This window comes from Triturus cristatus, chromosome 10 (assembly GCF_964204655.1).
Source record: "Triturus cristatus chromosome 10, aTriCri1.1, whole genome shotgun sequence".
NCBI lineage: Eukaryota > Metazoa > Chordata > Amphibia > Caudata > Salamandridae > Triturus > Triturus cristatus.
The window spans coordinates 642630205-642644364 of NC_140593.1; the positions used below are offsets into that span (position 1 = coordinate 642630205).

General features: G+C 41.4%; 1 protein-coding gene across 2 annotated transcripts in view; it reads left to right on the forward strand.

The window, feature by feature from the left end:
* Nucleotides 1-14160, forward strand: part of PDIA2 (protein disulfide isomerase family A member 2) — a 709180-nt gene that overhangs the window by 641033 nt on the left and 53987 nt on the right. For both annotated transcript variants that reach the window (XM_085632194.1, XM_085632195.1), the window contains exon 10: nucleotides 12209-12319. In XM_085632194.1, coding sequence (XP_085488320.1) covers nucleotides 12209-12319 — 111 coding nt within the window. The remainder of the gene's footprint in view (nucleotides 1-12208; nucleotides 12320-14160) is intronic.

A 14160-nucleotide genomic window follows, 5' to 3' on the forward strand; every position in this document is an offset into this window, starting at 1 on the left:
CGTTGTGAATGTATTGCATTGTATGCTGTCTTTGCAAGCATTAAAAGAATCTTCATAGCTTTGAAATTCTCCCAGTAGTTCATCCTCTGTATGCCATGGTTTAAACAGCTGTAAAAGAGCCAAGTAGTAAAATTCCTTTTTGTCAGTAGTGTCGCAACTCAGCTTCCGGTGATTTATCAAACTTCCTTTTGTTTGCTTCACCAAACATCCTTCCTCACCAATGACTTTATATTTTCCATTGTGGATGTCTTCTGCGGCTTTCCGTGAATAAATGTAGTTCTGCAGCACTTCATAGAGACACATGTTCTCCAGATGATGACTTCTCTTGGGATAATATGTGTCCAACATGTTTGATTTCAAAATATCTGTACTTTCTGGGTCATTCTCGGCCAAATATTCAATTTCTCCAACAGATTTCAGTACCCGATTTCTCACTGCTGCAAGGCCTAAACTTGCCCAAATTATTCTTCTTGATTTCGAGTAGAGACTTGCAGAAGATAACCTATCTGAACATTCGTAGGATCCAATTTCTCGATGCGATAACATCTTCAAACTGAAACTGTACAGCTTCTTACTGACAGTTTTCTCGTGAGAAATCTCTTCTCACATTTCCTTCAATTCTGTTTTTTCTGATTTCGTAATGTAAGACGTTACATATCGAGCAACAGCAATGGAATTGTCAGCTACATACTGTATATCCATGTTAGCGTTCCACATGGATAAAATCACTGGGTTGTAGTCATTTATATTTTTTGATTCTTCTTTTCTTTTAAGGTTGTAGGTATTCTTAGGTGATGTTCTTGTGATAGTATGTCTCACAGATGACATAAAACTGTTAACTCTTCCATTTGAAAGAACAGGTCTAGGAAATCCAAATCGACATTTAGTGTAGTATTTATCTTTGCTCTTGTATTTCCGTCGACAGTATTTTCCACACCGATGACTTTGGAAACGTAAAACTTGCTCCTTTAACTTTTTCTCTTCTGTGCTTTTTGGTATAGCACATGTTGCATATTCTTCAATGTGAGATAACACTGCTTCATCAGTATCTGTTCCAAACTTTGGGGCATCCTTGATCCACAACAGCATATGAATATGAGGAGCACCTCTTGCCTGGTACTCTTTTCTCCAAAAGAAATCCACTACTTCTCCTAGAGGTGGATTTTTTTTATTGCAGATGAAGGACATCATAGCCTCAAATCTATGATTGAAATATCTGCAAACATTAACCGGATCCAATGAGCACAGTTCTCCTGCTGTCTTGTATTCGATGTTTTTAATGTTTGAATTTGCCTCTCGTAGAAAATCCAGTAAATCATCCCAAGCGTACTCCGCACAGCTTAGGGTAACGAACCATGTTGGTGTTCCTAAATTCCGAGACATGCATTTTAATTCACCATGGCGTCGGTACCAATATTCATTTGTCCCACGCTGACAAGCCATCAGATTGATCAGTTGTGTTTCCAAATGATCATCTCGGTGCTGCACTTTCTCCATAAAATCCTTAGCAGACACATTTTGCAAATGTACTCCACTTTTTAAAATGTGATTTACTGCATAAGACAATGCAGACAAGTCGCTTTCAAATAAAAGATGGAACAAATAAGGAATACTTTGTCGAAATCCGGGATCTTCAGCATATAGTCTTGTAGTCCGATACTCAGAAGCTGGAATCTGTTCCGGACGTTCATCGTATCGTCCTCCCTTTCCTTTAGGAAACAGCTGGGGAAAACATCGAGCTTCCAAGCTCTCCTCCCATACACTCACGGGAGTTCCTTTTGCTTTCTTCATCTGAAATAGATCAATATTGTCTCCCATAACTTCTTTTGAATGAAGAGGATGTATGCTAAAATGTTCATAAATTTCTTCTTCCTTTGACTTGTCCACTTTTTCAATTTGTCCAGTTGGTGTTTCTGTGTCTTCTTGTAAATCTTCTTCTTCTTCTTCTTCTTCTATATAAATTGATTCATACCATTTGTTATTCCTTTTCAAATACAAATTTGCTCTTTGTACTTTCCGTACATCTACCAGCTCCTGCCAAATCTTCTTATTCTTTGTAGGTACACCATTAACCAGAATAATTAATGGTTCAGTGTCCAAAGTATCCGCATCAATAGTTTCCATATTTTTTTTCAAATCCAAGGGCAAATACACCACTCTACCTTTTAAACCTCTCAGTAAATCTGAAGGAGGTAATTTACCAGTTTTGGGCTCCATACGTACTATGGTCTGGAACGGATGAACACATTGAATGAGTATAGACTCATATGTATTTAATTCAGAAAGTTCAGCAGGAATAGCATCCAATTCTAAATTATTATGTACAGCTCTGGTCGGCATTCTATTTTCCTCTAACTTGTTGTAACAGTATTTACAAATACGCTGAACTTCACCCAATTCAAAACAATTTTCAAGAAATATATATGTGGCACAATCCTTCCACTTATAATTATCTTCATTTTCACTCTTTCTGTAGAGATCAACATACCTGGTTTGTTTTCTATAATGAGTTCTGCGGCAACAAATACAAGTAATATTTGGTCTTTCATTAGAGATTATTGCAAATTTTGTTATGTGATCATTAAATGTCTTACTTACAGAGGGTTCTACATTCTCTTCCACTTCTTCCTCATTTACTGTGTCCTTCTCTGCACTGTTTTGTTCAGGACCAAAGTAACAAAACTGAATTTCATCAACAACTTTCTTTACATCTGATACCGTTCCACGGAACAGAGCCCTATTCAATTCATCTAACTTTATTGCTGGACTTTTAGCAAAATACAACCGTCTCACAAACTTTCTCATTTCAGTATGATGAACAGCCAGCATCCTAAAATGATGGAAAACACTATTACACACTTTTCTAGATAGACAAGCCAGAGAATGACCCTGCAAACCAGTATTCTCTCTCACTCTGCATGGATCCAAACTTTGAAGCACCTTAATCTTCTGTTTTACACTTTTTTTACTATATTCTCTTAGAAACTCACGAAATTTATCAATAGATTCCTGACGCACAGTGCAAATACTACTACAATTCCAAGTGTACACTGGGGCTTTAGGACGTCTCCCCATAGCCTCATCCGCCATCACTTGTACCTCATCTCTTGGAACCATTATCTCCTTCTCCATTATGCAACCATTTTTCACTTCATAAGCACGACCTCTGGTGTCAACTGCATGCAGCAAACTATTACTTTGAAAATAACTCTCTTCATTAAAAAAAGGTTCACTACTTGAACTATGCATCCATTTTCCTAAAAACACTTTAGAAAAGTTTGTTCTGTTCACTACTCTTTTCCTTTTGCTATGTGATTTCAGTACATTAACCATTTTGTCTAATGTACGCATCCTATTCAAAATTAAAATGAATAGTTTCCTTTTTAATTCTAATGCCTTTGCTGCAATGGCTTCAATTTCTTTTTTTCTCTTATAAAACTTAGCCTTTTGCTTATATTTCTTCACATCCTTTATCAAATTGGACATAACTCTTCTCTGAAACATTTTTCTACGTATCTCTTTAAACGCTGTTTTTCTGTTTAAGTTAATCTTTTTAGTTGCAGAAGGTATATTTGCATTAACTAAATTCTCAATTTTTTCCTGTCGTTTTCGATTGAAATCATTCTTTCCAGTACAGACATTTTGTACATTTTTCCTTTTTTTGAATGTTTTTTAGAAATTTTTTTGTCTGCTTACCAGAAGATTTTTTCTTTTTCCCAACATGAGCATCTTCAACTAACTTAGGTCCTCCAGTTGTCTTCAAATATAGGTTTTTTTGTGGTCTTTTTTTACTCTGGATTTTGTAGGCATCTTAAATTTTGTTCACTGCTCTTCAGCAATACCTGAAAAAAACTAAAAAAAAATTCCTTTATTTTATTTAAATATATTACTACATTTGTTTTCACATTAGTCACAAAACGAAATTTCTTTGCCAATTTGAAAGCACACTTACTGCTCTTTTTTTTGGCAAGTGATAATCACTTTTACAGACTGACACATTATGAATCCACTTTTCAGATTTTTTAAAAAGCACATGTCCAAACTGCTTTTTCAGACCATCACCATTTGTAACCTGGGTGACTGCCTACACTCCAGCAAGGGCAACCAGCCTTAGTGATGCTGAATGTATTTGCATTACTGACTGAAACCTCAAACCCCACTCGCTTGTGAATACTGTGCATGATTCCACATGGTAAGCAGCTGGGTGTGTGCTAAGAGTCTGCTTCTGCACCAAAAAATGGCTCCCCCTTTCCTTCTAATGCAACTGTGAAATCACCAGAGCAATACGCAATAAATCTCTGCCTGTAATTTCTATTTGCACACAGAGTCATGTTTTCACATTAGGCCCTTAAACGAAATTTCTTTGCCAATTTAAAAGCACACTTACTGCTCTTTTTTTTGGCAAGTGATAAACACTTTTACAGACTGACACATTATGAATCCACTTTTCAGATTTTTAAAAAGCACATGTCCAAACTGCTTTTTCAGACCATCACCATTTGTAACCTGGGTGACTGCCTACACTCCAGCAAGGGCAACCAGCCTTAGTGATGCTGAATGTATTTGCATTACTGACTGAAACCTCAAACCCCACTCGCTTGTGAATACTGTGCATGATTCCACATGGTAAGCAGCTGGGTGTGTGCTAAGAGTCTGCTTCTGCACCAAAAAATGGCTCCCCCTTTCCTTCTAATGCAACTGTGAAATCACCAGAGCAATACGCAATAAATCTCTGCCTGTAATTCCTATTTGCACACAGAGTCATGTTTTCACATTAGTCACAAAACGAAATTTCTTTGCCAATTTGAAAGCACACTTACTGCTCTTTTTTTTGGCAAGTGATAAACACTTTTACAGACTGACACATTATGAATCCACTTTTCAGATTTTTTAAAAAGCACATGTCCAAACTGCTTTTTCAGACCAGCACCATTTGTAACCTGGGTGACTGCCTACACTCCAGCAAGGGCAAACAGCCTTAGTGATGCTGAATGTATTTGCATTACTGACTGAAACCTCAAACCCCACTCGCTTGTGAATACTGTCCATGATTCCACATGGTAAGCAGCTGGGTGTGTGCTAAGAGTCTGCTTCTGCACCAAAAAATGGCTCCCCCTTTCCATCTAATGCAACTGTGAAATCACCAGAGCAATACGCAATAAATCTCTGCCTGTAATTTCTATTTGCACACAGAGTCATGTTTTCACATTAGGCCCTTAAACGAAATTTCTTTGCCAATTTAAAAGCACACTTACTGCTCTTTTTTTTGGCAAGTGATAAACACTTTTACAGACTGACACATTATGAATCCACTTTTCAGATTTTTAAAAAGCACATGTCCAAACTGCTTTTTCAGACCAGCACCATTTGTAACCTGGGTGACTGCCTACACTCCAGCAAGGGCAAACAGCCTTAGTGATGCTGAATGTATTTGCATTACTGACTGAAACCTCAAACCCCACTCGCTTGTGAATACTGTCCATGATTCCACATGGTAAGCAGCTGCACCAAAAAATGGCTCCCCCTTTCCATCTAATGCAACTGTGAAATCACCAGAGCAATACGCAATAAATCTCTGCCTGTAATTCCTATTTGCACACAGAGTCATGTTTTCACATTAGTCACAAAACGAAATTTCTTTGCCAATTTGAAAGCACACTTACTGCTCTTTTTTTTGGCAAGTGATAAACACTTTTACAGACTGACACATTATGAATCCACTTTTCAGATTTTTTAAAAAGCACATATCCAAACTGCTTTTTCAGACCAGCACCATTTGTAACCTGGGTGACTGCCTACACTCCAGCAAGGGCAAACAGCCTTAGTGATGCTGAATGTATTTGCATTACTGAGTCCAACCTCAAACCCTTAAACTATTCTTTTTTTATACCAGTACACCTTAATTTATTGTGAAAACATAGTCCATATTATTTTACTTGTTCCTCACATTTAAATTTCTCCCAAAACAGAAAATAATAAACACAACTTCAACAAAAAGAATTGCATTTCTATTATTCATTTCTTAATTTACCATATACATCCCCTCTCAATCTCTAAACTCACCTTTAAAATTAGTTAGTTGTGAAAGAAATGTGGCACTCAAACAGCAGATTATCAGAGCCAGGATCTCTGTTCTTTACACCTCTCTCCTCTCAGCAGAACCAGATAATGGCAAACTTTCCCTCTCTTTTTCCACATATATACATGTTAATTTCAAATCTCAGTGCTTCCCCCTTTTTCAAATGTAATCACACATTTCTATTGGTTGAAAACCAACCCTTTTCCAAAAGTACCCTTCCCCCAACTTGACTTCTGCCTAGTACCCATCCCCCAACTTGACTTCTGCCTGCTACCATAGCAACAGCTCATGGAACACTGCTGTGTGGAGTTAGGTCAGAAGTTCGCCAAACAATGTTTCAATTCCACAGAGCAAGAGTGCTTGACTTTTCAAACCTAACAGCAAATCCATAGTACTGTTCTTTGGTAACACATTTTTCTGTACCAATACAAAACATGCTTCTATTAATTTACACATACAGCCTAGTTTTTATTCTAGAATGGTATGAAACAGCCAATCAGTTCTTTTTTTTAATGAAAAAAATATGTATGCCTCCATTTCCAAACTGTCTTTCATTTCTTTTTACCATTCTACTGAATTTCACCTCCTGAGTGCATCCAGTTCTCCTTTGAAGATGTTCACAGTGTGGATTGTAGGGCACAGCTATGTCTTCTGGGGTGAAAAGTTTGCAGAGAAAACAGGTATGGTGAGAGACCTTGCTTTGCCAAATGTAGACATTAAATGGATTGGTCAGAGAGGGTTAAAGTGGCACCAATTGATGCCATTGGTGAAATCCTTCATGCAAAACCAACACCCTGACCTCATAATAGTGCACTGTGGTGGCAATGACCTAGGCACTTTGACTGGGGTAGGTCTGGAAATGCTTATGAAGGACACCTTTGCACAACTGTTTTCACTTTTCCCTAAAACTGCCTTTGTGTTTTCTAACATATTCCAAAGGCAAAAATGGAACTGGTCCAATCATTTCTGTCCGCAGATTGACAAAGCAAGAAAGCACGTCAACAAATCTGTTTCTGCTTTCCTCCGTGACTATGGTATGGGTTCCATTTACCACAACAACTTGCGTTACGACATGCAAGACATTTATAGAGGAGATGGTGTGCACTTCAATGATGAAGGGAACAGAGTCTTCCTCTTGAACCTTAGACTCTGCATCGGTACTTACTTGTAGGTACCACTTAAAAATCACTTCATAAACACAACGGCTCTTTTTAGAGCCCCCTAATATCTAAACACTTAAATCTGCATTTCATTTCTTTTTTTTTTTTTTTTTTACCGTACGCTTACCGTACGCGTACCCCGTGATTTTTTTTAAAATCAATAAATGTTTTCTTTGTACTTTTCTGTCCTTCTTTGACCCCCTTACAAATTTTAGGGGGTCTGTAACTCTCTCCCTTGCCCCCTTTTCTTGTTATCACTCTTTTTTTCTGAGTGAAACACACGAAATGGCGGCCGCCGCTTCCTGGTTTTGACTGATTCGAATATTTACTAAGATCTAAGAGCCAATCAGAATCGCGCTCGCGCACGCCACCGGACGCGTACGGTAAGCGCACCGTAAGCGCACCGTAAGCTGGCTCAGATATATATATTGATTTAAAGGCTATTTTCTCAGAATCTACTGAACAGATTTACACCAAACCTACAAAAGGCACTTCCTTGACCTGAGGACTACCTCTCTGCCAAATTTCTAGTAATTCTGTTCAGACGTTCGGGCTGTAGCCCTGTCTAAAGGTCCTATGGAAAAATGCATGGGAAAAACGCGTTTTGGGACCCCCCTTTTATCTCAGCCCCCGCTTGACGAATCCCCCCGAGACTTTCAGGGAAGGAGCGGAGCGTAGCGCCCCACCTATTTTGAAAAATTCGCGAGGATTCGTCGACCGGCGCCAAAGTTATTCAAAATAGAATGTTGCGGATTTCCTATGGAAACGTGGTCCTAACTATAACTACCTACTGGCGACCGCCAGTAGGTAATATATATATATATATATATATACCAAACAAAAGTTCCCTTCAACTCGAGCCGCAAAGCGACGGCAGGCCGTGACGGGTTAGTGAAACCCAAACATCCAACAATCCATTGTAATTCTCATCAGGAAAACAACGCTTCACGGCACCCAAATGCTTTTAGGCAGATTTTTATTTTCAGGCAACAAACACGACTCTACGTGTTTCGTTTCCTTGTTCTCGTGAATTTCAAACGTGAATTTCCTTGGTCATACACTTAGATGACTTTGATTGTTTATGGTTATAGACAAGCTTGCTCCACTTGTAGAATGGCAGTCTTACAAGCAGAATATGTATGGGCTTCTGTTCCTGATGTCAGTAGCCTCTTGGCCTACTTCACCTACATTTGTGAATGATTACTTATTGAATCTAGGCCAGGGTTCAGAATTATTCCATGCAATTTGTAACTACTTAGGACTGACAATCAATGTTACATGTAATGTATCAAGCACATTTGTCTGTAGAGTTTAACTGCTATGCATTTGTCCTGTCTTTTGAATATTAAGATGTATGTCCCTATATTCAATATATGATTCTTTAACATACCGGTCACACACTTTTTTAGCCCTGAGTGTTGCAGTGATTATTTCATTTTTGATGTATTTTAATGTAACATTGATTGTCAGTCCTAAGTAACAGTGAATTTACCAAGGATACCCCATTGATATTAAGAGTTCAGAATTAGGGGACGGACGCTTGAGCTCCCGGCTCCGTGGACCGTCCGGCTTCCTTTGATAATCCTGATCAATTCTCCTGACCTGCGCCGCTCTACCGCCGCGGATTACCGGCACTGAAGTGACTGGCGTTCTCCTGACACCTTTGTCGGCGGGTTTGGTAGCAGACTCGGTGTTTGCTTCGACCTCCGGCGCTCCCCCTGGTCCCTGCATGTATGGCCGCCGCTGGACGCCGAGGGATGTGGACGGGGTGCTGAGCTGGATTACTGCGGGTGGTCGCGGGGGTGACAACGCTGGCCGTGCGACTGGAGTCGGACCCTTACGTCCGGGTCGGACTCCCCCCCGCGCTGGCAGTGGTGTGGACGACGTTGGAGCCCCCTAATACTAGCTCTCCTCAGCCACCCTGAAGAACAGCGAGCGGACTCCATTTTGAAGTGTCTTCCTGCGGCGAACGGCCGGTCCTCACGGCAACCGAGGGGCGCTCTCGCCCTGTGCAGTTCCCGAGTGGAGCACGAAGTTTTTCCGGTGTCTACATCCTCGGATCTCCGGTATACATGGTCACTTTTGTCCCGCTACTAAGTGCCTGCAGTGGAGATGACGATGGCGCCTGTTCTTCTTGCTGAGACGCTGGCTGACCCTGGACTCGCAGGGTCTGCGCGCCCATGTGCCCCGGAGCTGATTGCCGCATCGGAGGAGCAGCGGGATAGGGCGGACCGATGCATGGTACAGAGAGACCCGACCTGTGGGGATGTATTGGCCGCCCTCGTGGCGTTAAAAGTGGCGATGCGGAGTACTTGCTGGGCGCTGACCCGGAGAATCGATGAGGCACTGTTCGCAACGGGACGTTCCCGGTTGGAGGATCCCCCGCCGCCCATGTTTTCTCCTGGAGGTGAAACAATGTTGCAGAGCGGAGGGGCGGTGGCGCGGAGTCCTCCTGGCTACAATGTAACGCGTCAACCCATCGACACGGATACAGTTGCAGGGACACCCTCCATTTTGAACGCTGTGACTCTGCCTACGAACTACCTGTTGAGACCTAGCCTTTCACTTCCCTTGCCAGATTTTACCCTGAAGGCACCTATCGCTGGAGCTTCTGTGGCATGTTACTGCTGCGTTTGGGACCCTGAGGTACGATACGGCTTTATTGTCCCCTTTCCTCGAGAGCGGCCATCTTGTCTCTTTGTCCTGGCTGAAGGTGACTCGCAGCAATGGACGGGCCTGAACTACATCTGCCGGTCCGGACAGGGGTGATGGCAGGCTCGTTGTCGCTTTGGTTGGATCGGCGGACGGAGACCTGGACTGATACACGTTTTGCTATATTGGCTGAGTAGTTTTTAATGACCTGTTTTTTGCTACATGTCGCTGTGATTTCGCCCCCTGTTTCCTTCTTCTGCCGGGGGGCAGACTTGTGACGTACTGAAGTGCTGGGGGGTATTGATTCGAGACCACCGGGTTTACGTGGGTCTTTTGATACTGTGCTGTACATGGCGCAGGAGGTATGGGCGGCGCGGGAGTCCGGGAGTTCGGCAGTGGGGTGGGCTCCTCCCCGCTCTCCTTTTCCTGGGAGTAATAGGGTAGTGCACTCTTCCTTTTCTATGGTTCTTTTTCCTTTCTTCTTTTCTTAATTCTACATTTCGGGTTCCTATGGGGCGACAGACACGTAGCTAGGGGGGGGGTAGGCCATAGCCTCGGCATGCGTGTAGGGTGGGGGGTCTTCTTCGGCACATTTTTTTTATTTCTATGGGCCTTCTTTTTCCTTTTTCCGTCCTTTTCTTACGTCTTTTTCTAGGGTCAGTGGGGGGGACTGCTGTTAGGAGGGTAGCAGCTGGGAGGCACACCTCGCTGCGTATCTATATCCTGGTATTATAGTTTCGTGCCTCCATTTTAGATGTGTTCACTGTTAGTTGACTCTCCTGTTGGCTGTTACCCATTTATCATATGATCGTCTGTTCTGTACACTGATCCGTTCTAGTTTCTGTATCTCCTTACATAAAATTTTTTAAAATTAACCTTGCTGTCTCCTGCCACTCGGTGCACGTGGATTTATTGTAACTTAGGTCGTATGCTTTTATGTGCTGCCGTGCCACCGAGTGGTCATATACTTTGCTATCAAGCTTCAGAAGTGTCGAGGCCGGCCGGATGGTTGTAGGCCCGTATTTGTCTTGTACACAGTGCTAAATAAAGGTTTAAAAACAAAAAAAAAAAAAAAAAAAAAAAGAGTTCAGAATTAGGCAAAAACAATATGGCAGGAAAATCTGTGCCTTAAAAATTGTGTCATGCTTTTCTGTTTGACTGCTGAGTCTTTATATCTGATTTAAAGTTTGCTATGTGGTGCATGACTCCGGTCTACAAATGTGTCTTCTTTGAATTTGAAACAGTTTAAAATGTTGCAGAGAGGGTATACTACTTGAGTATATTATCAAATCATAAAGAATAGGGGATGGAATTGAGATGAGGATGAAATGTATAGTTTGCTCAATAGCAATATTACATTCTCTGATTCGCCATTTCTTGACCCAATATGTAGATTCTTGACTACACTTCCGGAAGCTCTTCTCAAACTTTTTGTGCTAGGATAAAAATAGGATGGGTCGTGGCATTCCCCCTTCCCTTTATATAATTTACAGAATTGAGACAACAAGACATTTAGATAAAAGGGAACAAAGAGCTTGAAAAATGTGGCGCAGATCAGAGAGGGGTGGCCACTCTCCTAAAGAGTAAGCACTGGGACAAAGAATGGAGAATAGCAGTAATAAAGATTACTGGTAACTAACATAGAATGTATCTGTTCCTCTTCACCATTACAAGCATCTGTTCTACATTCTATATGCTTAGGGCATTACTATAGCCTTATAGCCCGCCGTAGCGGGCTATACCGGCTATTAAATGCCCGCTGCAGCGTTAAAGGACCGAGCCGAAGGAGAGGGACTTTAACAAAAGCAGCGGAACTTTAATTGCGGTATAACCCTGCTACGAAGGGATATAAGGCTATTAGAACATTCTGCCACTAGAGGGCAGAATGTTCTAACAAATTAAACAAAGGCTTCTCGAAGCTCGAGGGGATTTCAATCGCCTCGAACTTCGAGAGGCTTTTGTAAAACATTGGAATGTTGATCTGCGGGCCTTTACTGGCCCGTAGAAGCATGGAGCACTCCATTGTCTACAATGGAGTGCTCCACATTCCAATGTTCTAATGGAATTTATAGCCCACTCTAAAATACCAATGGTTATAACAAACTGCTGTACCATGTGCCTCAACCTAAGCATAGTGTAACGTTTTCAATTCAGTAAATGATTTTGCAATGTGTTGACCTACAACAAGCATTTAGTATCTAAGAAATGTTAATTCCTCATAATGAACTGTCAAATCAGGACAGTCCTTTATTCACCAAGAAATGACAAATGGCCTTTTAAGCAGCAAATGCAATGTTTTTGTGTCTGACTACCACAGATGCTGGAGTACACCAAAGAAAGAACTGTGGAACTGTTTTCCAAATTTCTGGACAGTGGCGGTGTGTTACCGGAGGAGGAGGAAGATGAGGAGGAGGAAACGTTAGTGCCGGTGAGTGGGCAAGCTTGTGTTATCAAATTGGTATTTACTTGCATACTGATTAGACTTATAAAATGATTTAGGACTGGGGAGAGAATGTGGCCTAACGGCTAGGGCAGTCGACCTTAGAGCTGGAAAACCGGATTCGTGTCTCTGCAGGGACGCTCAACATTCTGTAATTCTAGGCAAATCACTTAATGCCTAAGAAATAAAATGAATTTGTCCATCTGAAACGTAACTGAGGCTCATGTAAAGTGCTCTGATAACTCTGGGTCTAGTTCGTGCTATATAAAGCTCCACACACAAAAAAACATTTACACCACATGAAAAGGGTAACATAACTGGATCTATAATGATCTTGACAGTTTCTCTTTTTCACACAAAAATAGTCTACTTTGAATAACCTGAATGCTGAAAAACTGGTATCCTGATTTTGCTTGGTCCAAGCTAACACATTAATTTGGCATGTACACTGAGGTCTAGGTTTGTACGTGATGATTCTGAAGTCTTTAACTTGTTCTGTGCCCTGAAGTTACACAGCACCGTGCTCTCTGTCTCGGCATCAAACTTTCCCCAATATCCTGGTTTGCTGCTATAAAGCGGTGATGGCATAATACCAATTTTTGTGGCTTGCAGTACTGAAAAGATATATTTCAGGTTTGTCATGCTGGGAAACAACCTTTACTATGCAGTCATTACAACGCACTACTTTTACAACGCAGTCATTACAACGCAACATCCTTTACATCACATGCCATTACAACGCAGCCATTACATCGCATGTCACTATAACACATGTCATTACAACGCATGTCACTACAACACATGCCATTACAACGCATCATACGGTAAGTAATAGGGAATATTAATTTTTACCCCTACACTATCCAACACATACCCTACTGTTACACTCACTGGAGTGGGAATAGTAATTTTTACCCCTACACTATCCAACACTTACCCTACTGTTGCCCTAAAAGTAATATGCATTTCAATGGTATGCGTTGTAATGGAAAGCGTTGTAAATGTAGTTTCTAAAAATGCGTTGTGATGGCATGCAATGTAAAATCATGTGTTGTAATGGATGTTGCGATGTAAAAACTGATTGTAAAGGCATGCGTTGTAAATGTTTGCATTGTAACTTCATACATTTATCATTCTTGCTGTGCCTACTAGCCCCAATTGTCTAAAGTTCCATTCATATGTTATACCCAGGCCCTTTTGCTGACATTCCATGAGCATGCCCAAGGCATGTGTTTAAAGTATGGCTGGTAGCAAGACTCTGATGTGGTGAGGATGTGGTTGCTGGGATCAGAAGGATCCCTTTTGGATTGCCCCTAGTTTGGCATGTCACAAGATGGAGTTTGGAGTACAGCTTCTCCAGAAGGTTCAAGTGTATTGTTTCCATTCCCCAGACACTGATGTGTAGGAAGATGCATACTGAGTTAGCTACTCTTACAAATTCTGAAAGGACCTTTTAGTAGGGGATTGCTTATTAGTCCTCTTTGAGCATTGTCTTGTGCATGATAGTACCAGCTGATTCTGTTGTAATGTTAGGGCCGTTTGAAAGGCAGGACTTGCCCTTTTGTATTTCCCTCAGTACTACTTCATGATGGCTGATGGCAGCCAGGTGCGAAGTCTCCATACTTCGTTGTGCTCATGATTTGGATACCCCTTCTTGGAGCAAGTGGTGTTACTACCTGCTGTGAGTTAAGGTTGCCCTAGACCTATTTTATCCTTCACACTCACTGCACTACTTAGCCCACACACCCGCCAGCATCATCATCAAAAGATCTCCGTCAAAGAGCAACTTCCTGGGTGCTCGTCTGGCATTGCAGCGCCTGCCCGACGAG